This window comes from Cebus imitator, unplaced genomic scaffold (assembly GCF_001604975.1).
Source record: "Cebus imitator isolate Cc_AM_T3 unplaced genomic scaffold, Cebus_imitator-1.0 Scaffold103, whole genome shotgun sequence".
Lineage (NCBI taxonomy): Eukaryota > Metazoa > Chordata > Mammalia > Primates > Cebidae > Cebus > Cebus imitator.
This window is the reverse complement of record NW_016107418.1, coordinates 4,537,482-4,564,730: the sequence shown is the minus strand read 5'-3', so window position 1 is coordinate 4,564,730 and position 27,249 is coordinate 4,537,482. Positions and strand designations below refer to the sequence as shown.

Here is a 27,249-nt window from a genome sequence, read left to right as displayed (position 1 = left end):
AAAAAAAAAAAAAGCAATTTCAGCAGAAAAATGGACATCATTTTTTTTTTTAAATTCTGAAACTGAAAAATGCAGTATCAGAAAGAAAGAATTCACTTGGTGGACCTAACAGCAGACAGGACACAGCAGAAGCGATTAGTGAACTTGGAGACAAATTAATAGAAATTTTCTAAACTGATTCACAGGAGAAAATGAATTTAGAAAGAAAGCAACAACAAAATTTTAGAGCATCCAAAATACAGGACCACATCAAATGGTGTGACACATACGTAATTGGAGTCCCAGAACAAGAGGAGAAAAAGAGAAGGAATAGCAGAAGTAATGGAAGATAAGTTTTTGATACTGATGACAGATATCAACTAACAGACACAGGAAGCTCAGCAAATTCCAGAAAGTATAAAGAAAACCACATCATAATAAAATTACTAAGGAGGCTGAGGCAGGTGGATCACCCAAGACCAGAAGTTTGAGATCGGCCTGGCCAACATGATGAAACCCCATCTGTACTAAAAATACAAAACTCAGGCTGGTGTGGTAGTGCATGCCTGTAGTCCCAGCTGAGGCATGAGAATGGCTTGATCCTGAGAGGCAGAGGTTGCAGTGAGCTGAGATTGTGCCACTGCACTCCATCTTGGGCAACAGAGCAAGACTCTGTCCAAAAAAAAAACCAAAACAAACAAAAAAAAACAATAAAAAAACCAAAAAGTTTCCTAAAGGAACAAAGATAAAGAAAAAATCTTAAAAGAAGCAAGAGGAAAAATATACATTATATAAAAGAAGGGAACAATGTTAAGGATGACAGCTGACTTGACATCAGAAACATTGGACCAGAAAACAGTGGATAAATGCTAAAAGAAAAAAAATTGTCATTCTATAACTGTATAGTTAGTGAAAATATTTTTGTAAAATGAAAGACATTTTATTTAGACAACGTCTGAGAGAATTAATCTTCCAGCAACCTGTGCTACAAAAAAAATCTTATGCTGAAGGGGAAATGATACCATTTGGAAACCTGGATCTGCAAGGAGTCCAGATTACCAGAAAATGTAAATATGGGATTAAATAGAAAAGGTCATCAATAATGAGGCCTGTATCTGCTTAAAAGAATAGTAACTGTTTAACATTTATTATGGCATTTAAAATCTATGTGACAGTAAAATATGTGGCAGTAAATGCTCTGAATGTGAAAGTGATAAATAGACTTACACTGCTGTGTTTTACGTTGTTTATAAAATACTATGTTATTTGAAAGTAGAGATGAGTTAAGGGTACATAGTATAATTTCTAGTAACCATCAAGAATAACACAGAGAGATCAAGTGGAATCCTAAAATAATGATCTGATTATCCCAGGAGGCAAGAAAGAAAGAACAAAGGAATAAGGAACAGGGCCAAATGGGAAACACTCAGATGATAGGTCTAAACCTAATCACAGCAATAATTTATTTAAATAAAAACATTTTAAACTTCCTCTTAAAAGGCAGAGAATATCAGGCTAAATAAAAAAGTGAGACTAAAGTACATGGATTTTGAGGATGAAAACACTGATTTAAAGAAAGTTAATGAAAAAATATGCCCTGCAAACTCAAGGTATAAGAAAGCTGGTGTGGTTTTGTGAATGTCAGATAAAGTAAACTATAAAACAGATAAGGCAGGACCTTTAAAGGTGATAAAAGAGTCGGGAACACAGAACTTTATATGTATTTGTACCTAATAAGAGGGCTGCAAAGTACATGGAATAAAAATATTTTAGAATTGGGGGGAGAGGTAGGCAAACCCAAAATCATAGTTGAAGATTTTAACAAGCACCCCTCAGTAATTGAAAGAACAAGTGTGCAGAAAATCTGTAAGGATATAGAGAGTTTGAACAACATACTAACCGATCTGACTTAATTCATCTTTGTACACCAAACTCCCAAGTTGTAGAATACACGTTCTTTTAATTTCCCATGAAACATACACCAAAACGGGACATCTGGTAGTCCATAAAACAATAAGTTTGAAAAGATTAATATACAGAGGGTGATGATGATGAGATAATTATAATCTTTTTAGATAATTCTCAAATATTGGAAAATCAAATAGTATTTAAAAAATAATCCTTGGGTCAAAGAAAAATTCAAAAGGGAAATTAGAAACGATTCCTAACCATGTGGTAATGAAGACAAAATACCAATGTATTTGTGTTATTTAGTTAAAGAAGTACACAGAGAAAAATTTGTAGCTTTAAGTGCTTATGCTAGAACGAAAGAAAGTTTTAAAATCATGAGCCCATGCTTCAGGTGGGCCCTTAGTGTTGCTCAGCAGTCCCCTTGTAATCTCTGTGTTAATTATTTTTGTGCTCTTAGTTGCCTATTTCATATCTTTCCACCTCGCACCTCCCCACTCTGCTGATAACTGTGCTTCTTATTTCACTGGTAAAAGAAAAGCAATCAGAAGAGAAGTGAAGGTCTCCCTTCTGACACATTGCCCGCTGATGGGCTCTGCACCCATGTGTCCTGCTCACCCTCCCTTAAATGGATGGGCTGTTCATGCTCCTGTCCAAAGCCATCTCCTCCAGCTGAGCACTGGATCCCATACCCTCAGGCTCACTCCAGGCTACATGCACCTTCTCTCTTCTCTATATTATCTTTTCCCCCTCTATCTGTGTCATTCTCATCAAGTATAAATATGTAAAGAAATCTCCCAATTTGAGTAAATTTCAGATCATCCTCTCCCTGCATCCCATTTCTTGCTCCCCTTCACAGCAAAATTCCTTGAAGGACGTATTCATATCTTCATGGCCTCTCTTTCCCACATTGTTGTTCCTGTTGAGATTTTGTCACATTCATGCTTTTGAAACTGTGCATATTGGCATGCCTAGTGACTTGCATGCTTCTAAATCCGGTGGCCAGGCTCAGCCTTGTTACTTCATCTGTTACTAGCATGCGACTCACAGGTAACTTCCTCCTCTGGAGAAACGCTCTTCACCTCTGCTGGGGTCCACTGCCTTGCTCTGGTGTTTTTCCTGCTTCGCAAGCTGTTCTTTGTCTCCTCAATGATCTTCCCCACTTGGCTCTTCTCTGCCTGTTGTCATTCACTAAGTGACTTCATCAGGTCCCATGACTCAAAATAACACCTTTATGCTGCTGATGTCCAAATTTATGTCTTCATTTCTGACCTGTCTCCTAGTTTCAAACTTAGGTACAGCTGCCCACTCAGTGTCTTCACTTGGATTTCTAATAGCTATCTTTAATCCCACATGTCTAAAACTGCACTTAACGATTTCTTTCCCCTCTTTCACAGCCATCCCGCATCTGTCTTAGCAAGTGGGAGCTCTCCTTTTATACTGTTTTTGATTATCTTCTTTCTCTCCTATCAGAGACATCCAGTCCGATAGTGAATGAGGTCAGTCATCTTCAAAATGTATAGCAAATCTGTATGCCTGTTAACTACCCTGAGGTCACTATTCCGATCCAAGTCCTCATGCCTCTCGCCTGCTGTTGGATTTCTAGTCACTCCCCCCGACCCCCAACACAAAGGGAAGGACATCTATTAATCTATCCTCTTCTTCTACTCTTTTTCCCATCACTCACTGGACTTTTTAGCCACATTGGCCTCCTTGATGTTGCTCACAAAAACACCAAGCACATATTTGTCTTCTGCCTTGAAAATTCTTGCTCTAGATATTCGTCTTCCCCCTCTTCAGTCAGTTGATACCATCTTATCAGAGAGGCCTTTCATGACCACTGAAATACCACCACCCACTTTATTCCACTCTATTCTCTATAAAAAAATACTGCTTTATTTTCCCCGTAGCACTGATTATCACCTGACACATTGCTTGTTTATTGTCTGTTTTCCTCAGCCATAATATACACTTCATCAGAACAGGGGCAGTGTCCACAAGTGTATTCCTTTAAGTAATAAGGATGAGACCTGATTCACAGTAGATGCTTGAATATTTGCTGAAAAAATGAATATGCTTAATAATCAGTGTCTGTTTTCTTAGTTCTTAAAATGTTTAGAAAGAATATTGTAAAGAAGTATTTTAAAAGTTCATTATAGTTAGTTGTGGTTGACGTTTCTATTTTTCTGAATTTTTCAGATTTTCTGTATGAGCAGTAGTAGTTTTATAATCAATCAGAACAGTATTAGAGTTGTTAATTGGACTTTGGGCCATTTTTCCTACTGTTTACTTTCCTATATTTTCTGTATTTCTTATAATAAACATGTATTGCTTTCATAGGAGAAAAGATAAGTTTAAAAAAGAGAAAAAAACTTTAAGCCCAACATTATGACTTGTTATTTTATGGAATTCAATAGCAACTGACATTACAGATACTATAATAAAGTTTCTTTTTTAACTTTTCATTTTGAAATGATTTTAGACTTCAAAAAGATCAAAAACAGTACAAAGAAGGTTCATAAACTTTCACCCAGATTTCCCAGATTTTGTTTTACATTTCTTCTTTTTCTCAGACTTCTCTTCCACTTTCCCGTCATACATATGCATGCATGCATATATATTACAAATGCTTTCTTTTTTTGTCTCCTTTAATCTGAAATAGTTCCTCAGTCTTTCTGTGACTTTTATAACCTTGACACTTTTGAAGGGAACCAGCATTTATTTTATGGAATGTTCCTTGGTCTAGATTTTCTAATGTCTCATCCTGACTAGATTTAGGATATTGACAGAAGTATCACACGGCGATGATGTGTCCTTCCCAGTGCATTTTATCAGGGAGCTCATGTGTCTACTTGTCCCATAAGTGGTGATACTGACTTTCATCATTGGATTACCCAAAGTTTCTGTAAAGTTTTTTTTCCTATGTAATTAAAAAGAATCATTTGGGGAGACACTTTGAGACTATATAAATGTTCTGTTTCTCATCCTTCTATGAACCATTAGTTTCAGCATCCATCGATGATCCTTAGTGGAAGCAATATCTGTGGTGGTTGCAGAATGGTGATTTTTTTTTGTTTTTGTCATGCCATACTTTCTTCAGCATTAGTTAGCATTCTGCTGCAAGTGCTTTCACTTCTTTCACTATTTATTTAATTACTTGCTCATTTATGTCAGTTTGGACCATTTTATTCTGTGGTTTGTAATCCATTGACTTATTTTGATCCTTATATTTTTCCAGATGTGGCCAGTGGGAGCCCTTTGAGACAGGCTTCTGTGTCCTCAGAAGTAAAGTCCTTTGAGCACAACTCTAGCACAACAACACATTCTAGGCTCATGTGCTTTTGTACCCTCAGCCCTGGAGTCATTTTTCTAAAAAGGCTGATTCCTTTTAGGGGAGAAAGAAAAACCATAATCTTGACAAACCAAGATCTAGGTGCCAGTGTGTGTGCTAAAATTTTTGAAAGCCCTAGTTATGACTGCTCTTTTGTTCCACAGAAAGGACTCATACAAGATACTGTGTTTCCAGTGAATCTTCACTTTTAAATACAGTTGGAAACCCATGTATAGTTTTTATGCTTTGAAAATTTACAGGTGTGAGACAAAGTCAAAACATTAGTGATTTTCTTTATATTTTGTTTTCCAAAAAGTCAAAAAAGTTTAAGCTAGTTATGTCTTAAAACAATTGAGTAAAGTGTAGTTTCGTAAACAAATTAAAACATTTACCTTTCTCTTTACCTAAACTCTCCAGAATGTAGAAACCATTTATCAGTGGCTAAGGCCAGAATAATTGTCACCCAGTTACTAAAAATAATTCATTATTCAAAAAATAACATAATTTCATGTCGTGACTGACCCCACATTACTAGCAATCTTGCCAGCCTACGAGAAATAACAAAGTTATTTTTCCCCACTAAGAAATACGACTTCCCATTATCAAGAAGTAAACCTTCCCAACACCAAGAAATAAAAAAGTCTTACTCTAACCGAAATAAAAATTAATATTTCCATAAAAAGTTTTGATTAAAAAATACAGTTAATAAAAATTATACCATATGTCAGTTTTGCTATTTTTTCTCCAATCTATAATTCACTTTTATATTCCTTTAAATAAATACTACCGTATATTATCTATAGTTCCTTATAGTCCCATTAAAATACTTTAGGTACAGAAAAAGATGACATCAAGAAAAGAAGTGAGATCATACTAAATAAATAAATACAGTCCAAAACGTGTTTTCTTACAAATAGGCAGGTATGCACGCCAAATCCAGTCCTCATTCCTTATGACTATGACAGCTGTGACTAAAGACCATGGACCTTTCTAGAGAAGAACCTTCCCGACTACATAAGACAATCACTGCTGGTCTTGTAAATACAACCAGAGGGTTGATTTATGACCAGAAGTGGTCTCAGTAACAAAAGTAAGAAGCCTTTTGCTCATTGGCTTGACTTGCCAGCAGAATTCCACAAAATCCCTTGTCAACAAAACTTGACAAAACCCCTGACTCAAGGACTGAGCACAGCCCTCTGGAAGAGTGCCCTAAAGATTCTTAGGCGTAGAGATTCATGGGGTAGAGCGCACATTCCCGCATCTCCTGTCTAAATCACTGCATTTTCCAAAAAAGGTGAATTCAATAATCTTAGCCCTTATCTTTTCCTATACAGAAGATAATGTCTAATGATTTTGCCTTTATCATCTATAACCGGATGTACCCTCATATTTTCTCTGTTGTAACTTCTATTAGGTTGGTGCAAAAGTATTTAATAAAACTTCTAAACACATTTGATGTACCTGCTAGACATCGGCAGGGAGACCATCACTTATACATAAACTCTGAGCTAAAATACTACTTTAAAGTAGTCTAAAAGAGGCTTCTTGAGAAGCCTCTCCTGGATTACATTCCTCTGTAAGACTTATAAAGCTAACTTTAATTCTTCAAAAGCCTGGTTTTTCTTTAGTTCACAGAGGCATACATCTCAACCTGATGTACTTGGACATAAGTTCATGTGGTACTAATAAGTCCAGGAGTGGAACCTTTGTCAATAAAGAATGAATAAATTACATTTACCTCAATGTGGTTCGTAATTCAGAATTAGTTTAGCTATTAATGGACTTGCCATTGAAAGAGTGAGTGGAATTCAGCTTTTCAAATCATTTGCTGTTTGCAAAACTGAAGACTGTAATTATAACACTTTATTTTTATTCATCAGAAAATAAAGCTTCTTCATTTTTTTTCTCTTCAGACACTTGTCAGCTTTCAGCAGCTGGCAAAATATTAATTATGCAAGTCTTTAAATTTTATATCCCTTTATAAATTGAGAACCTCTGAGTGGAAATGTAGTATCAGTTGCATGTTTTTCAAATAGGGTTAGGCATCAGACATAGAGACAAATGTTGCCTGTCCTTTCCTGCTTATACAGCATTGAGCAAAGTGTGAGGGGGTGTTCTCAACAATACTTGCTGTGCTTTAGAACACTGCTGTCACTTTTGCAAGAGGCTGTGGCGTACACTCCCATATTCTTAGTGTATATGCTAATCCCTATTAATTCGTTTTCTGCACAGCCAGAGGGGATAGGATGGGAGTTTCTAAAGTTGCACTGGAATGTGTATGTATGTATGAATTTATTTTAAACTGTGAATGGTCAAACAGAAACACAAAAACTGGTTTCATTTTGTGACTTTGTCAGACATTCAGAAATTAAGAACCGATGGACTTGAATATGGAGCATTTGGAACATGGTGCTTATCTACAAATCACCCAACATTTCCCCAAATGGATTCTATAAAACATAGTTTTGAAAGATGTTATTAGGTGTTTCTAGGCCCACTCACTATGAGAACATGATGTTAGATGCTTCTCTTGCAGATTGCCAGTGCACTTTAACTTATTAACGACTTTGAGACACCTCAGGGCACAGAAACATGTTTAATCCTTTTAGCCCCTCATTGCCCAGCCTTCCTTGAGCAGAAAGCATTTGTTGGCTTTGTGCTTGTTAACAAGAAACACTGGCATAGATAATGTGTTTTCCATTCAGCTAACAGTTGTTGAGCACTGGCTGAGCACAAGCAGTTCAGAGGTGAAAGGCAGAGCTCCAACTCTCCTAGAGCTTAGGTGAATGGAGGCAAGATTAGAGTTCTTTGACAAGTCCTGTGATCCAGGTCAGCTTAGGGCATTGTGGAGCACAGAGGGGGGCAAATGCTCTTACAGAGCCCAGTCTGCATCCCAAGTTAGCCAGGACTCAGTTCTTGTGTTTTTATTCATTTATTTTGAAATCTTTTCTGAGTACCATCTATAAGCCAGGCATGCTCTAGACATTGGGGACTGATACAGCAGTACACAGAGCTGAAGGGAATCGTTGTCTTTGTGGATCGTCTATCCTAGTGGTGGGAGACAGACAAGAAACACGATGAAAACATACAAGTGCATAATTTATTACTTGGTGATTAGTGCTAAGCAGGAACATACAGCAGGGCAGGGATAAGAGGGGTGTGTGATCACATGTGTGATGAGGTGATGGCATTTAGCTAGGGCTGCTAGGAAGCATCACTTAGAAGGTGACATTTGGATATAGAGCTAGATGGAGTGAGGGAGGAAACCATGTGAATCTCTGGGGCAGAAGTGATCTATGCAGAAGGAACTGGAAACGCAAAGGCCTAGGGACAAGGGGGATGCTTGGCATGTCTGAGAAACAGTGAGGAAGCCAGGGTAGTTGGAGTGGGACATACGAGGAAGAGGTTAATAGGAGATGAGGCCCAAAGGTGAACGGAGACAGGTCGTATAGGAGCTTATAAGCTGTCATCTGGCCTTTAGCTTTTATTCTGAGTGAATTGGCAAGGCATGGAATGGCTTTGAACACTCGGACGAGTAACATGATCTGAGGCTGGTTTGGACAAGATGGTTGGGGCTGCTCGGTGGAGAGTGGACTGAGCAGTGGTGTGTATGGGGGTCAGGGAGCTGAAAGACCAATCCCTTGTCAGTTAGGAAGGTCCAGGCAAGTGGTGATTGTGCCTTGGGACAGGGTAGGATCAGGGCAGGTGGTGCAGAGCAGCCAGACCCTGCATATATTCTGAAAGTGGATGTGTACAACAGAGTTTGCAGGAGAGCCAGTGTGGAGTGTAAGTGAACGAGAGGTGGCAAGGATGACCCTAAAGTGTGTGACTGGAGTAACAGGAAGAATGGAGCTGGCCCTTCCAAGAGGGGAAGACGGAAGAGGAACAGGCTTATGAGGGGGTATCAGGACTCCATTCCGGGGAAGTTACATTTGAGTTATTAGACACCCGGTGATGCTGTCAGTAAGGAGTTTGATACATGCGTCAGGATTTCAGGAAGAGGTCCATCTGGAAGTAGAAATTTAGGAGTCATCAGCATAGAGGAAGTGTTTACAGCCATTAGACCGGATGAGACGCCTCAGTGAATGTTGATGGAAAAGAGAAGAGGTTGGAATATTTAACACAGATCCTTTTTTCTGTGTCAGTAGTTTTTAAAAATGGAGTTTTTGGAAATATTAAAACACTAGATTTAGAAGCAGAAGTAATTAGCTTTTTTTTTTTTTTAAAGTAGCATAAATAACTTTTTTTTAAATAAAAAGGAAAAGCTCAAGACCTTGAGCCCTGGGCTCCTGCAGAGTTTTGAGTCTGGGGAAGGAGGAAGCAGCAGAGGGAGCTGAGGGCCTGCAAGGCGGGAGGGCACTTGCAAGCTCTCAGCGAGCAGGCCTGGCCTGGGCATCATGGTCAACACTGGGCCGTGCCACGGAGAGGCTCGATGGATGAGGCCCAGAACTGGGCCTTGACTTAGCAGAGAGAGATGGTCTGCTGAGTTGGCCCAGCCCTTTCATAGAGTGATAGGGCAAAACCAGGACTGGTGTGGGGTTGGGCAGAATGGAGAAAGGGAAGAGGACAGAGCAGCATGGGGTACTCTGGAGACCCTTTGCTGTAAAGGAAAGAGAGAGAGAGTATAGGGTGAAGAGCAGGGGGAGAGGGAGGTTTTTTTCAGTGCACAATTCTAGATTTTTATGATTTTTTTCTCTAGGTTTAAAAAAATTTAATTGTGATAAAATTTACATAACATTAAATTTACCTTAACCATTTTTAAGTGTACAGTCCAGTAGCGTCTTTGTTGCTATAAAGGAATACCTGAGGCTGGGTAATTTATAAAGAAAAGAAGTTTATTTGGCTAATGGTTCTGCAGCATATACAAGAAGCATAGCACCAGCATCTGCTTCTGGTGAGGATTCAGAAAGTTTCCACTCATGGGGGAAGGTGAAGTGTAGCTGTGGGTGCGGAGGTCACATGGAGAGAGAGGATGCAAAGAGCAGGAGGTGCTGCCAGGCTCTTTTTAACAGCCAGCTCTCACAGGAGCTAATAGAGCAAGAACTCACCCAGGGAGGGCATTAGTCTATTCATGAGGGATCCACCCCCATGATCCAGACAAATTCCATTACATCCCACCTCCAACATTGGGGCTTACCTTTCAACATGAGATTTGGAGGCAACCAACATCCAAACTGTAGCAAGTAGTGTTAACCACTGTGTGTACATGGTTGTGCAACAGATCTACAGAATGTTGTCATCTTGCAGAACTTAAACTCTGCACTCATTAAAGAACTCCCTATTTCCCTCTTCCTCCACCCTCTGGCAACCACCTATTGTCTGTCTCTATGAATTGGACTACTTTAGATACCTCAGATAAGTGGAATCATACAGTATTTGTCTTTTTGTGACTGGCTTACTTTGTTCTGCATAATGTCCTCAAGGTTCATCCATATTGTAGCATATGTCAGAATTTCCTTCCTTTTAAAGGCTGAATAATATTCTATTGTATGTGTATACCATATGTTGTTTATCCATTCATGTGTTGATGGACACTTGGGTTCTTCCACCTCTGGGTCTGCTACTTTGAATAAGGCTTCTGTGAACATAGGTATGCAGATGTCTCTTCACATCCTTGCTTGCATTTCTTTGGGGGTATATACTCAAGTACAGTTGCTGGATCATATGTTTAATTTTTTGGGGAATCACCACACAGATTTTCACAGCAGTCGTACCATTTTACATTCTCACCAACAGTGCACAGAGTTCTAATTTCTCCAAATCCTTACCAACACTTTTCTGCATTTTTGTTTTGTTTTTTAAATAGCCATCCTAATGGGTATGAGAGATAGTGGTGAGAGGAAGTTTTGTCATTATTAAAACTGTTAAAATGACTGAAATCATGGGAGATGAGTAGGAAGAGAAGAGGTAGGTAGAACCCTTAGGCTTTGGTCTGCCCCTGTGAGTGCTCAGGAGTGTCAGCTATTATAGTGAGGAAGGGGGCGCCCATGCATGAGGCAGAGGGAGCAGAGCAGCTGTGCAGAAGCGCAGACGAATGTGAGGAAGTAGGATAAGTGTAGGGCTGCAAGCAGTGCATTCTGACTGGCACACCAAACAAGGGCAGAAATGAGGTGCGGCCAGTTAGAAAGGCTACTATTAAAAAGCCAAAAAATAACAGATGTTGGCAGTGTTGCAGAGAAAAGGGAATGTTTACTTACTGTTGGTGAGAATGTAAATTAGTTCGGCCACTATGGAAAGCAGTTTGGAGATTTCTCAAAGAACTTAAAACAAAAGTACCATTCCACCCAGCAATTCCATTACTGAGCATAGACCCAAAGGAAAATGGATCATTCTACCAAAAGACACGTGCACTCGTATGTTCACCACAGCGCTGTCTGCAATAATAGGAAAAACATGGAATCTACCTGAGTATCTATCAGTAGTGGGTTGGATAAAGAGAATGTGGTACATCACAGGGTACTACACAGTCATAACAAATAATGAAATCATGTCTTTTGCAGCAACATGGATGCAGCTGGAGGCCATTATCCTAAGAGAATTAACACAGGAACAGAAAACCAAATACTGCATGTTCTCACTTAAAAGTGGGAGCCAAGCATTGGGTATACATAGACATAAAAAATGGGAACAATAGACCCTGGGGACTGCTGGATGGGGAGAGAGGGAGAGAGCAAGGGCCGACAGTCTCTTGGATATTATGTTCACTACCTGTGTGATATTGTGCTGGCCTAGAGCCAGAACCGGAGCAAAACTATTTTATAAAATGCAAAACTGTTTTTAGATAAGTTGAAATGGCTGCCCCATTCTCCTCACAATAACTACTGTCCTTGGCCTCTGTAAATAGAACTGCTAGTTTGTTCTTCAAAACTATGTAAAGCTGCTTACCTTTTCTTATCAGTAACTGCTAAAATCTGTGACTTCTATCACCACCCAGACGCAAATGTATATCTTGACTTCTGTAAACCACTGAGTAACAAACAGAATGACAAAAGTCCCCTAGACCTTGGAATGTCCGGAGACCCCCACCCTTGTCTCCACCCAGGAGGTGAATCACAGAATCCCCTAGCCCTTGGAATGTCCGGAGACCCCCGCCCTTGTCTCCACCCAGGAGGTGAATCACAGAATCCCCTAGCCCTTGAAATGTCCGAAACCTTTTCATCCCCATCCCCGCCCCTCACCCCCACTCCCAAGGTGGTTTTTCGGGTATAAAAAATCGTGGCACCCTCCTTTTGCCACCACAGGTTGGAGAGACGTGAGTCCTCTGTGGTCGCCGGCATAATAAATGACCCTGCAATCTGGCATACTTTTGTCTTGTGGTAACTTTCTATGCTCCAGTCAAATACAACACCTGGGTGATGGGACCATTCATTCCCCAAACTGTAGTGTCACTCAGTAACAAACCTGCACATGTACCCTCTGAATCTAAAATAAAAGTTGAAATTATTTTTTTAAAAACTGGGGAAAAATATGAAGTGTGGTGCACAAGGCCTTCTGTGTCATACTGAGGGGCTTTAGATTTTATCTTGAAATGATGGGGAGTGGTAAAAAAATTAAGTAGGAACGACGTAGCCAGTTCTTTCAGTTAGATCATTTAGCAGCGATGTGATGCATGAATTCAAGGGTGGGAGGTGAATCTAAAAGCTACTGATATGATTCAGGAGAGAAATGAGGGTCTGGCGCAAGATGGAAGTGGGTGTAGAAGGGACAAGATTGGTGTTAAGTTATCCGTAGAGAGAGGGAGCTGTCATGGTGATACCATTTCTGGCTTGGGCTTCATTTTGAATAGTGGATGCTTTTCAACATGGGATGCAGGTTTGAGGTAAGGTGAAAAGGAATTATGTTTCAACTTGTACAGGATTTGAGAATGTTAATAGACACCAACATGGGGCTGTTCAATAGTTAATTAGATAACAAGTCTGGAGCTCAGGAAAGAGTTCATAAAGCAGTAAACAAACATTGATTCTGGATGTCACAGCTAGTTACAGTATTTTAAAATGTATATAGTTTGAGTGAAGGCTTTATTTATTTATTTTTTTGCCTTTGTGGAACCATTTTGCATATTATGAGAGAGGGAACTGTCAACAGAATTTTGAGTAAACCGAGAAGACCATGCTATGGATATTGAGCTTTAAGAGAAACAACTTAGTGCTTAGCAGAAAGCCGAAATCTGGGGTTTTCTCTCCTTTTTTGATGGGGGATGGGGTATGGGTTTATTGATTTATTCTTATTTTCTAAGAGAAATTCTTCTTGTTAAAACAGTTACTCAGTTAGAATCTATGAAATTATACTAATTTTAAATGCATAAGAATTCATTCCCAGTGTCTGGGTATAACCATTAAAGCAGTAAAATATTTTAGTCCCTTTCATTAAGTAGATAGGAAATTATCGAGTGTTTCATGGCATGAAATAATTCATGAAGATTGCAGCTAAGGGAGTCCAGGGAGCTATGTGATAAAAGCAGAGAACTGAAAGAAAGTTAGAGGACTATATATATATATATATATATATATTTTTTTTTTTTTTTTTCCCCATCTATTTCTGCCACGTACTAGCCATGGGATTTGGACAGATCACCATTCTGATCCGCAGTTTAGTCAGCCAGAGAATGAAAACATTAACTTCCTGTTTACCTCCCAGGCTCACTTATTAATTGAACAGGTGTGTGCAGGAAGCATGACACAGGGTTAGAGCTAAAACATCGAACAGACATAGTTCACAGTCTCATAGATTATAGCAGAGAGTACAGAAAGCAGCTGTGAAAGCAATGTATAAAACATAAAGCACCAGAAGAACTTTAGGGTTATTCTTAATTTCAATGAAGTTTTCTTCCTGAGAGGTTCAGGTTCTCTTTCTCTCTTTTTTTTTTTTTTTTTTTTTTGAGTCTTGCTCTGTTGCCCAGGCTGGAGTGCAGTGGCGCAATGTTGGCTCACGGCAACCTCCGCCTCCCAGATTCAAGCGATTCTCCTGCTTCAGCCTCCTGAGTAGCTGGGATTACAGGCACGCGCCATTACGCTTGGCTAATTTATATATTTTTAGTAGAGACAGGGTTTCACCATGTTGATCAGGCTGGTCTCAAACTCCTGACCTCACGATACACTGATTGAAAATAAAAAGAAGTGGTAGGTATCTCCTTCAGAAAAGTTAAGGTGAGATGTGCCGTGCGCACTCAGAGTGGGCAGTTATTTAATATGTGTTAGGACTTGGAAATTTAGTGTAAGCAGATAATGATTCTTATCTGGTTTGCTAAATTTTCAGAAATGTTACATTTTAAGAAAAGGGAGAGTTATATCTAGCACTCAGAGGAATGTAGAAATGAGCCACGCAGAAAAATTTAACTCAGAATTCAAAATCTTCATTTATAGAGAGTGCAAAAGTCAGCACTATATACCTAGATTTCAAAATATTAATTAGAAGAATTTAACGCCGTTGGAAAGTGTTAGGCACAAATAAGATATCTAATGTTTCTGATTGTAAATGAGATAAAATCCCAGATTTAAAGGCCAAAATGATAATTGAACTATCTTGGGGAATAAAGTGAAGATTTGGTTCCTGAGATTGTATTTATACTTAAGGCATGAAAAATGAGAACTTAAGTTGCAGTTAGTGGAAAGCAACTTTTGAGTGATAGCTCATATGGCAATAAAGATTCTGTACTCTCTGGGATATTTTAAAATTCCCCAACTCTGAGTCAATTTTACCTTTGTATGAGTATCTCTAATAAACTTCAGAAGTTCTAAAGGCCTTGGACTGTGACACTTTATTTTCATACTTATTTGCACAAAATCCCACGTGTTGACAGGAATAAGCACTGATGAGGATGTGTGAGGGCTGCCTCATCAGCTCCCTAACAGATGGCCTTCTCCATTCATTTTCTTCTATAGGCAAACATGCTGAAGACATATTTGGTGAGTTGTTTAATGAGGCTAACAACTTCTACATCAGAGCAAATTCTCTTCAAGACAGAATTGATCGCCTCGCTGTCAAAGTCACCCAGCTGGATTCAACAGTGGAAGAGGGTAGGTAATTGCCTGAAAGCAGTGAGCTAGAAGTGATGTTGACAGGATGGTAGTAATTAATCGCAGTGTAATTACTGCTTTTTCCTTGGGGTGGTATGCTGATATTTCATCTTGTCTTTTCCCAGAAGAATAGTGAGGGAAAAACCTACAACTTTGGGTTAATTCATGATGAAAAGATTAATATCTTGTCTACCTCATCTCTGTACTCTTAAAAAATATAACAAGTGTAGTATTTGTTTTAAATGCTTCAACAAATACAGTCAGCATTAGAAATCCCAATTTAGGTTACTGATAGTTATTTTTAAAATAGTTTCTTAACTGAAAATTACAGAATCGCTCTAGAGATATGGTCCAACTGAGATAGTGTTATACATACCTTGTGTGACACAGGGAAGGTCTGAGCACCTGGTGCTTTTGTTAGGATTGATGCCTGTAAAATCCTGGTGATTCTGCTGATTTAAAAACTTTATTAACTTTCTCAGAAATAGCATTTACCAAAGGCCTTTAGGCATCAAGTTTTAAAATAATGTTAATATTGACAAGCATTGTATAGTTAACTGATAGTCATATTTAGGTTAAAATTTAGTTTTACCTTTAAATAACGGCAGTTAACAATTTCTCTTGTTGCTTTAAAAAGGTCCTAGTGTCTGATTTTTGTGCTATACCTATATAGTAGTATTGGTAAGAAATAATGCTTTTATTTTTTTAAAAAATCTAGTTATTTGTGGAATTCATCCCTCATCATTTAAAAAAGATACGTTATTTCATGTTCAGGTCTTTTTCAAAGGTCAAAATTTGATTAGTGAATTACAAATATAACAAAAATGTAGAACATTAATTTTAATATCCATTATAGAGACATTCTTACTTTTCCAACAATAAGTATTACTTGGTCTGTTCCCATAAGGAATTCTTAACATCTTAAACCAATCATTCATGTTTTAAATTAGTATCACAAGTGATTTTTAATAGCTATTCACCTTTCTTCAACCTTTTGTTGGCTATTCCATTAGAATGCTTATGATAAACCTTGCCCTGGAAAAGATTAATCTGTAGATTAAATTTTATGAGATTTTATAGTACATTTCATATCTTTAAAATCCTTTTCCAAACAAGATTTTACCTTATTACTTTCCTTGCCATGGATGTTACCGTAGACAAAATACTTCACTGCAAGTTAGGAAGTCTGTGTTCCATTTTGGTCTTGTCACTTTTTTTGCTGGAGTTTTTGGAATTTTAACATTTCTGAATCTCAGCTTCAGTGGTTGAGAAGGCAGGTTAATAGCCTAGTTTGTCCACCTCAAAAAGCTTGATGAAAGTCAGATGAATTAATAAATGAAATGTAAAGTGCTGTACAAGCACAAGAAAGAACTTTACCCAGCCCTGGTTTTCTGAATCCTTAGTGTAATTTTGTATCATCAATTAAGCTACTTAATTTCTGGGGCTAGATGCATGTTGAAAAGCTTTGCCATCTTTCCTTAATGTTCGTTTCAGAAAAACTTAATGTGTTATTTCCATTTGTGTAATTTTTGCAGAATTATTTCCCACGTGCATTGTATTTAAACCAATGTTGTTTGAATGATGTTTTCCTTAGGATATTCAAATCTTTGCATTTACGTGCCTGTTACATTCATAACTATATTCCTGTATGGTTTCTGAGATGTACTATTTAAATAAAGAATGTTACTCTAATATTAGGTTCAGTGAAATAATTAGATTACTACAAAAAAAAAAAACACCATAATTTGACCCCATTTCATAGTGATAGCTGTTAACTATGAAGGGAAGGAATTCACTTGCTATTTAAGCATGGTTTTAAATGGACAATAAAAAATATTATTTGCTTGTTCTAGGAGGTGTTTTTGATTGTGAGTCAAATGGTACTTATTTCTAAACAGTTAAAAATATTTCTATATAACTCAACTTGGGGGATTTTCTCTGAATAGTCTCACTACAGGATATCAACATGAAAAAAGCTTTCAAAAGTTCCACAATCCAAGACCAGCAGGTGGTTTCAAAGAACAGCATTCCGAATCCTGTTGCTGATATTTACAACCAGAGTGATAAGCCGCCACCTCTGAACATCCTGACACCATACAGGTATAGCTTCTTGTGTGCCAGAGCCTTTCCTAAGAGATGAGGGGAGAGCTGGGCAGAACTGGGAGCAAACTGATGCATTGTGTGGGAATGTCCTTGATGGCTCATCTGGGTTAAGATTCAGAATTGCTTCAAACTTTGAAAATAATAATTGCATTGAAGGTACTCATTGGTACATAATTATTAAAGTTTTAGTTTTTCAACATATTGATACGTTTAACAATAGAAAATGAGCTCTGATTTTAGCTTTTAGATATAGCTACCTTAAGTAGACATGAGTACATTATTGTATCACAGTATTGTGTGTGGTTATGTTGTTCTTTAGATTCACAGTCAGTTTGAAAGGAACTGCATAATTCATTTATAATGCAGCAAAATACCTGTCTCAACACTGCAGAGACATTCGTTATCTAATTCAGAAAAAAATGTGTTCTGTAGTGTTAGGGGTTTTGAAGAGTGAAAATCAACAAATTAACCTTCTGTTACTGGAAAATGGTAGGTAGGACACATTATCAGGACCAGACTTCCAAGGAAAATAAATAGTGCAAAACATAATATGAAGATACTATCTAAAAATGCTTTTTCTAAACACCCCTCCTGCCTTTTCCCAGCTCAGCACTTTCTTCCCATACCTGTTGTCACTTCCTGTCCCATATCCCTCCTTCATACACTGTCTCTCCATCCCTCGTAGTTTGTCCTGTCCTCAGCTCACTGCAACCTCCGCCTCCCAGGTTCAAGCAATTCTCCTCCCTCAGCCTCCCAAGTGGTTGGGATTACAGGCATGTGCCACCAAGCCTGGCTAATTTTTTATTTTTAGTAGAGACCAGGTTTCACCATGTTGGTCAGGCTGGTCTGAAACTCCTGACCTCAGGTGGTATACCCTCCTTGGCTTCCCAAAGTGCGGGGATCACCGGCCTGGGCCACTACGCCCCAGCCTAAGTGACTGAAAAATTAAGTGTTTAGACGCTGTGGGAAACAACAGATGCTGGAGAGGATGTGGCGAAATAGGAACACTTTTACACTGTTGGTGGAAGTGTAAATTAGTTCAGCCATTGTGGAAGACAGTGTGGCCATTCCTCAGGGATCTAGAACTAGAAATACCATTTGACCCAGCAATCCCATTACTGGGTATATGCCCAAAGGATTAGAAATCATTCTACTATAAAGACACATGCACACGTATGTTTATTGCAGCACTATTCTCAATAGGAAAGACTTGGAACCAACCTAAATGCCCATCAGTGATAGACTGGATAAAGAAAATGTGACATATATACACCATGGAATACTATGCAGCCATAAAAAGGATGAGTTAATGTCCTTTGCAGGGACATGGATGAAGCTAGAAACCATCATTCTCAGCAGAGTAACAGAAGAACACAAAACCAAACACCGCATGTTCTCACTCATAAAGGGGAGTTGAACAATGAGAACATATGGGCACAGGGAGGGGAACATCACACACCCTAGCCTTTTGGGGAATGGGGGGCAAGGGAAGGGATAGCATTAGGAGAAATACCTAATGTAGATGACGGGTTGATGGATGCAGTAAGCCACCATAGCACATGTATACCTGTGTAACAAACTTGCACATTCTACACGTATATCCCAGAACTTAAAGTATAATAATAATTTTTAAAAAGAACATATCTGTTTATATTCTTGTCAAGGTTAACATTTGCTTACTTGAGTTTCTGCCTTCAGTAAGGTACTGGCTCCATTTTTTAGAAAAGAAATGTACATCTTATACATCTTAAATTTTGCAGCTTTTTCTAGACCTCTGCCTATATGCAAGGCCTTGGTATCTTAGGGAAACAAATTTTCTTTCTCATAATGTTATTAATAAAATCTCTGTTACGCAGGTTGCTTATCAATTAGGAAACTAGGGAAAGAAAGGAAGGACATTAATAGTCAAAGGTTAAGGTATAGTGTGAGTTGTACTGACTCTTCAGTGATTTTCAGACATAGTGACTAGAATAGCCACATAGGCACCCAAACCTTGGTATTTGATGATTTAAGGCACCAGGAGATGGCATAGCAGGGGCTTTAATGACAGACCTTTTATTTCCTTCTGAATAACTCAGTTAGCCTTCTTTGACTATTTGGGCATAAACTCTCCTATACTCATTTAACTGATTTTGCTTCCTCTATGTTCCTTAATTACTTGTTGAAATACTGATATGAAATAATATAAAATGTTCTTCCTCCTTTTGAAGATAGTCTTCAAGCCGATACTTTTTAAAGCATTAATAGAAAACAGTGTTTACTTTGAATCGTGTTGGTTTTGATCATGACTGTTGATTTCTATGACAGCTTTGGACCTCTGCTAGCTGCATCATTGGTTTTATGATAAATGAGTTACTTATTTGAAGACTTAAAATGTTCTCTAGACCATAGTAATTATCTGTGACAGTACTTTAAAATGAAAGGGCCACAAGTGAATACAGTTTCTGTGTAGGTTGCTTCCAGTTTGAAAATACATAGTTTATCACTGTTTTTCCTCACATTTATGCCCCATAAATATTCTGTTTCTTTCATAATTGAACTTAAGGATGTTGGGCAGACTTTATTGAGAAAAAGGGATAGAGTACTTCTTAATTTTTATCCTAATGATATTGAAGCTGCAGGGTAGAAGTGAATGTGTACTTACTAAGAATCCATCCATCTCTCTGTATAGCCCCATGTTGGAATAAACAAAAACTTTACTGAAATAATTGAGGTATTTTAAATTGCTGGATATGAGCCATGTTGTGATTTTTTTTCAGAGCAATTTTCTATACTTGATTCTAAATTTGCAAGAGTACGTTTAACCTAATTATTCTACAACAGGTTGCTATTTTATGTTTTCATATTTTTTTCGAATAAGGAAACTTAAAGACTTAATACGTATAGGATAGTTTAAGTGCCCCATGTAGATGTTATAATCCCATGAGTTCAAATCAACATCACCCTACATATAAAAGTCTCTAACAGTCTTTTCTTCCCCAACTTACAATACGTTGATTTGTAGAGATGACAAGAAGGACGGGCTGAAGTTCTATACTGATCCTTCATATTTCTTTGACCTCTGGAAAGAAAAAATGCTACAGGACACAGAAGACAAAAGGAAAGAGAAAAGGCGTCAAAAGGTAAATAATTGCAGTATGGGAAATGTGCATATTAATGTTTAAAGATGACTCTTGTTTAGAAATAGTAAATTATTTAAATGGTTGAGATGTTGGTTACAGTGCTGAAGTTTTTTTGAGATTGCATTTCTCACAAAAAGATCCCAACAATTCCGTCTAACCCAGTAATACTATTTTCCAATAAATACTAACTGATTTGTTCTCCAGCACCTGCTTTGCTTTAATAAAAGTAGTTCCTACACTTTGTTTCGTTACCATGTTTTAGTAACTTCTCTCCTGTTTTCTGAAATGTTTATAAAGCAGTCAGCATTCCATATCAGATACAATGATGTACTTTTGTCTTTTTAACATTTTTAATTGTTGGGTTGCCTTCTAGCTGTAATTAAAATCTTGGTGAGATGTTCACATGGGATGGCGAAGCACATGTGATTTGCGTGTTCAGGGGATAGGATTTATTGAAAATGAACCTCCCTTTAAGGGGTAGGGGTAGGAAGAGAATTCCAAGTCTGAAGGTTGAGAAATAGCTACATTACAATCAGTCTTCAAAGGAGAAGCCCACTCTATACAGGTTAAGGGATTTGTGTTTTGAAAATTGTCCTTTTGGGGCCCAGAAATTGAATTTAGGCCACTAAGAGGACCAGTTCTCTAAGGGCAAGTATTTAGCAATGTTTATTTATGTCAGCTATATTTTAAAATGACCATCCAGTTTGCTTGACAGATTAGATCGCTTTAGTTAGGAGAAATGCTTAGCATTTTGTGAGTTGGTGGCCTTACGGTTTTGAGGCATTGAGGTGTGTTGGCCCAGTAGGAGTGACAGTGTGGTTTGAAAGAGAATTTGAAAATCGAAAACAACATTTAAAGGAAGGGAACATGAGAACGGTTTGCAGACTGTGCTGCTGTACATCACCATTGCTGGATTCTGGGAAAGGATGCAAAGGACTTGGTCATTCACACAGTCTTCTTGTGCTCATGGCTTTGGGAGATTTAATTGGGATGTCTTGGAAAAGTTGTTAGGTTTTACAGAGTATTCAAATAAAGAAAAAAGAAAGATACCAATCTTTTGAGTGGAAAAGCAACTAATATTTAAAAGCATGTTTGTCTTAATCCTCATGGTTTTTTATAGTTACAGGGAAAAATGCTGGGGCTCACCTGCCCTTAAAATGTGCCTATTTTTTTGAAAGGCCTTCTAGGTGTCCCTTCTCAGTGATGCTTTTTGCAAAACTGTTTAATGTTTTGCCATTCTTCTTGAAGGGGAAACAATTTTTATGCATGGATATTGTGTCTTTAAAATCACTTGTTATTTCCTGGGCTGTTTTGTCCCATTCTACATTCCTCAAACACATACCATTCTGATAAGAATTTCTTTCATTCACTTACATAATGACTTGATGTTGAATGCCTTCTAAATGCCGGATAAACAGTGGCGGAAAAAAACAGGATTACCATCCTCATGGAGAAGACAGTATAGTGAGGGACTCAGGCATTAAATAATCATGCAGCCCTTGGAAATGCGGAAAGTGGGAGAGAAGTTTCAAAGTGTTCATATAGGTCCGCTTCGTACAGAAATAGAAAATGAGGCAAGATATTCTTTATTTCCCAGGTTTTCAGAAACCCAAGTAACGTTCAATTTGCAGTTGACAAATCTAAAGGAAAAATTAGTTTAGAAAATTTGAGGATTACAAAATCCACTGTTTTTGAACTTTGTTTCCTTCAGTTTATAAACATGAGAAATTATACAAATAAATATGAAGTTTCAAATATGTAGTTACACTATTGGTAAGTGTGGTGAAGGAGAAGTACAGAGCACTCTGAGATGACCTGGTGGTGCGACAGCGTGCACGCAGTGAGGGGTCGAGGAAGGCCTCTCCAAGGAGGCATCATGCAGGCTGGGATCCAAGGGAGGGGAGTGGAAGTTAGCTCCACAGTGGGAGGGTGCTGGGCGGGGAGGACTGGAGGGGTGAGGGGCAGTCCAGGTGGCGTGCTTCGGAATTGAGGAGGCCTCTAGGTAAGTCTAAGATCATCCTGAGGGAGGAACCAGTTTGGCATCTTTGGAGGATTTTAGTGTAGGCCAGTGTAGCTGGAGCCTGGATTCACCACTGTTCTTATACTTTCTTGTTTGGTTCACACGCACTCATATGTCCTGTGTACATGTTGATAGGTAGATTTGGAGACTGAACCGTGGTAAAGAAAGTTACAGATATAACACTTCATCCCTGAATTTGTCAGCATACATCTTTTAAAAAGTAAGGGGAATATTCATTATTTCTAATATGGTTTTTAATCAGTATGCATATTGGAATCACATTGAAATCTCCCTCCCCCACTTTTTCTTTTGGTTTTTAAAAGTACACACACAATACATGCTGGTTGTAAAATGCTCAAATAGCAAGTATTTGTGTATATGTAGAGTTGTACTGCATATGACTTACATACACACACTGACGTTATTAAAAATGTACTTCACTCTTTTTAATAGTTGTGTAGTGTTCTGAAATGTAAATGCATCATAATTTACCCATTACTGTTGCTCATACAGTACTGCAGTGGTTATCCCTGTACTTAGGTGCAGATAATTCTGCAGGATAAATTTCTAGAAGTTGAATTGCTCTTATTGAAGAGAATGTGAATTTTAAATTTTGAAAGATACAATCATATTGCCCCTAATCCTTAAAAGACTGAAGAACTTGTTTATATTCTTACCAGGACTTCCCCAGTCCTGAATATTACTTTTTTTTGGATGAAAGATTGAATCTGTGTTACATCTCCTCATATGCTTATTAGCCATTTCTTTATCTTCTGTGAATTTCATGTTCACATCCTCTGTGGATCCATTACTAAAGCCATCTGGATGCCTCTGAAAATGGTCCAGTTTTCTGTCTTCACCACACCATTGGGCCACCTGCCGCCCCTTCACCCCATATCCACTTAGTAGCTTTCTCACTTGTGTCCCTATCTTCCCTCTTTTAATCCGTTTTCCGCAACACAGAGAGATCTTCTCCAATGCCTTCTTGGCATGTCAGCCTTCCCTTCTCATTCTTTAATGGGTTCCCACTGCTGCTAGGATAAGGGCCTCTAAGGTCTTCCTGCCTTACAGATCTTGGGCCATTCACGCCAATGTACCATTTACCTTCTTTTATTTCTCCTAGTGCAGTGCCATCTTCCTCCCCAGAGTCCTCGCACAGTCTGTCCTCTCTGCGTGGCATGCACCTGACCCAGACTCCTCTGCAGAATCGATGCCACTTTCAATGCAGTTCTTGCCTCTCAGTCATTCCAGGACACCTCCCTGACTTCCAGACTAGACATCATTTTACATATATATTTAAATATATGTTTAAACATAAAAACATTTATTTTTACAATACATTTATAATAGTGCATTTATTTGTGTTCTCTTGTGGACTCCAGGCTCCATGAGGGCAGATGCCGTGTGTGTGTGTGTGTGTGTGTGTGTGTGTGTGTGTGTGTGTGTGTGTTTGCCATTTGTGTCATCAGTGCCTGGCACAGTACCTCGGGCATAGCACTAGAAGTTCATGTTTGCTGCCTGGCTGTGGATTTGATCATTTAGCCAGCATGTATTGAGTGTGTATTCTGTGTAAAAATACTGTGTTGAGATACCATAAGACAAGAGGGAAACCTAGGAAATAGAGGAACATGATTCTTATCCTTAAAGATAAAATTTTATGAAGGAGGCAGGAAAAACTTACAGGCAAACATAGAAATAAGTTCTCATCTTTCAAGAAGCACCTATGTAAGACCTAAGTATTTGTTGAATGAAACATTTTCCAAGACTAGAGGAAGAATGGCTCTTTTTATGGGCAGGTAAGTTTTTATCTTGGTTAGTTTTGTGTTAAACTATTTACAAGATTCACTTATTCTGTAGTCTTTTAGAAATTGGGAACAGAATGTTTTGACTTATTTTCTTTGAAAGATAATTGTATGTTAAGAAATCAGTCAAAATTGTGTGATGGCAGGAAGTAATTTCTCTGTATGGTGTCAGGTCATTCACCTGTATGATATAGATATGAAAGACCTTGTTTAGGTTTACAACAAGTTATAAGCCTATTCAAGGTGAAGTTTTTTCAGTTTAATGAAAACAATGGTAAGCAACTCTTACAGTTGTAGCAGGGTAACTTTTTGTTGATTCTGTTTTGTTGCTTCTGTTGGGTAAGAAGAGTACACTGCTTTAGAGTTTCCGTAACATTTAGGGTAATCGAAATGTGAATGTGTCTTGTCTGTTCATCAGGCATGGGTCTTGTGCATTATAACTGCATTTAACCAGCTGTTTTCCTTTCCCTTCTGTCTTGACATGCTCTCTTTCCTTTCCTGGACATCAGGAGCAAAAGCGTATAGATGGCACCACCCGTGAGGTGAAAAAGGTTAGAAAAGCCAGAAACAGGCGCCAGGAGTGGAATATGATGGCATATGACAAAGAGCTTAGACCCGACAACAGGCTATCTCAGAGTGTGTACCACGGAGCGTCTTCCGAGGGATCCCTGTCCCCAGACACTAGGTGTGTGTGTGTCACTGCTCCCTCAGCCCTGATGCTTGGGCCACTGGGAACTACCTGGTTTTATTATCATTTGAAATGCATCAGTAGCTCTGGGGTTTATATGGCCCATGATGTCTTAAGATTTTCCTTAAAAATGGTTTATCTGTAATTTGATTTTGAAATAACACTTGAAGACAGTGTTATTTTACGCTGGTTTCCTTTGATTTAAAAAAAACTCTCAAATGTATTGTCAAGTTCATCTAGATGTACTAAATTCTGAATTTGGGGCAACTGCTTATGATTTGTTTTTGCTTTAATAATAATTTATCCCTTTTTATTTTAATAATCATTTGATCCTTTCTCAGCGTGGAATGTTAAATTTCCTTTGCCACTTGGTATCTAAAAATGATTGGTAGGTAGTAAAGTAACTAAGGAGTACCTTCATTGTTCCCTTTAATAACTCTTTAAAAAAAATGATGAACAAAACAGATTTATTTCCTACTTCAGATAACGTATATTCTAATTTCAGGAGAATGATTCTGTTGGCATTTACTTTACAATTTATTAGCAGTTAAGTAAAAATATTTCTTGCAAGTGTGAATGACGTGGTCACTAAGTCACACTTGTCACCAAAGAAATTCGTTAAATAACAGGAAATAACTAGTCAGTTTTAACATTTGATTCAGTTTTCTATTTCTGCTTTTGTAAAGTTGTGGTCTTCCAATTGCATAAAGTCTCATCGGCATTTAAAAATTTGAATAGAGAATTCTTACAATATGTGAAGAGTGTTTCAAAAACAGCAGCAACCTGGACCTTGGGTTATATCTGCGTCCATTTTCTCTTTTCTACCTTTGTAAAACTCAGCGTTTAGCACAGGCTCTTAACATATTACATGCCTTCAGTGTTCCTGTCCTGGAAGATTCTCTAAGTCATTGGTAGGATGTGAGGCAAGTTCTGGGTAATTTTTCTGTACAAACTGTTATTTGTTAAATATTAGAGAATTATTGGAGCTTTGAGTTTTAGCCTCGTTTGAATTTTAGTGTCAGCTTATTTCTATAGAAAGTAAGAATGATACAGTTCTGCTCATAGTTCTTTGGGTGGGGAGGAACATATGAACTTAATAGCTCCCATGGCATCAATCTGCTTTTTTGTTTTTTTCTAAATAATTTAGCTGTGTTTGTTTCTTCATGCAAAACATATACTTTGTTTTTATCCTATATAGACTTTTAAAAAATAGATGCAGATGGGAAAATGGTGGATTTTTAACAGTCTCTCAGTTGAATGATATTCCTTTTAGCATCTGAGCTTATTCCACATTGGGTATTAAATGGATGGTTATTCAGATTTAGTCCGCCTTTGTATTTATGTTGCTGTGTACATCTGCATTTCTCTTAATTTTCAAAAAGTAAGTCTGATTGTCAGTTTTGTTTCTTCAGAATTTCCTTTTGTTGTCTCCTATTTCCCATGGCCTCTCACTATTTGCCTACATTATTTATTATCAAGTACATAGATTGTAACTTATCATTGTATTTGGATTATAACTCTTAATATAGAAATCTAAATTGTTTTTACTACAGTGCGTCACTTTTATTATAAAATGAGACATGCTTATGATATCTGGAAGTTACAGGAAAAAATTTAAATGAAATATTATTTATAGTCCCACCATCCAGAGAAACCACTATGTGCATTTTATTATATTTCTTTCTCTTTAGTCTTTTTCTCTACATGTTTATTTTTCTTTTACAAAATTAGAGTCATGCTATGTTTTCTTTCCTTTGACTTTTAAAAACTATTCCTATGTTTTAAGTATTATTTAGAAACGTGATTTTTAATGGTTGTATCCGCTCATCTGAGTGCATCCAAGATACAGAGGGAAATTTAAACACCAGTTTTCATGGTGTGTGTATACTATAACCCATCTTATGTTTTTTTGCTCTCTCTCTAGATTGTTAGGAATGGCTTGTTCCTGAGCATGAATTTCAGATGAGCGCTGGGAAGTGCTTGCCTGCTGTATGACCAGCTCTCTGTCACTGCCACTCAGGGAGTCCCACCCCTCCATGCCTGACTGTCCTTGTTTTTTCTCATCCAGTTATGGGCCCTGGTGCAGATCTCTGACTCTTCCCGCCCCTCTTCCCAAAAAACCCTGGGGGACTTACTGACCTCTCACACTGAGTCTCTGCTGCTGTGCCTACTTCCTCCTGTATCCCTGTCGTTTCTGGCCCTTCTCCTCCTCTTCCTTCTCCTATGTTGGTTTCATCTCTGGCCCTCCTCCTCCTCCTCCTCCTCCTCCTCCTCCTCCTC

General features: G+C 38.1%; 1 protein-coding gene across 4 annotated transcripts in view; it reads left to right on the top strand.

Annotated features, from left to right (window-relative positions):
- Positions 1–27,249, top strand: part of WASF3 (WASP family member 3) — a 116,921-nt gene that overhangs the window by 79,676 nt on the left and 9,996 nt on the right. For 3 of the 4 annotated variants that reach the window (XM_037741696.1, XM_017537525.2, XM_037741695.1), the window contains 4 exons: positions 15,100–15,234; positions 17,181–17,334; positions 20,342–20,459; positions 24,791–24,966. In XM_037741696.1, coding sequence (XP_037597624.1) covers positions 15,100–15,234; positions 17,181–17,334; positions 20,342–20,459; positions 24,791–24,966 — 583 coding nt within the window. The remainder of the gene's footprint in view (positions 1–15,099; positions 15,235–17,180; positions 17,335–20,341; positions 20,460–24,790; positions 24,967–27,249) is intronic. The other variant, XM_017537528.2, reaches the window with a different exon arrangement.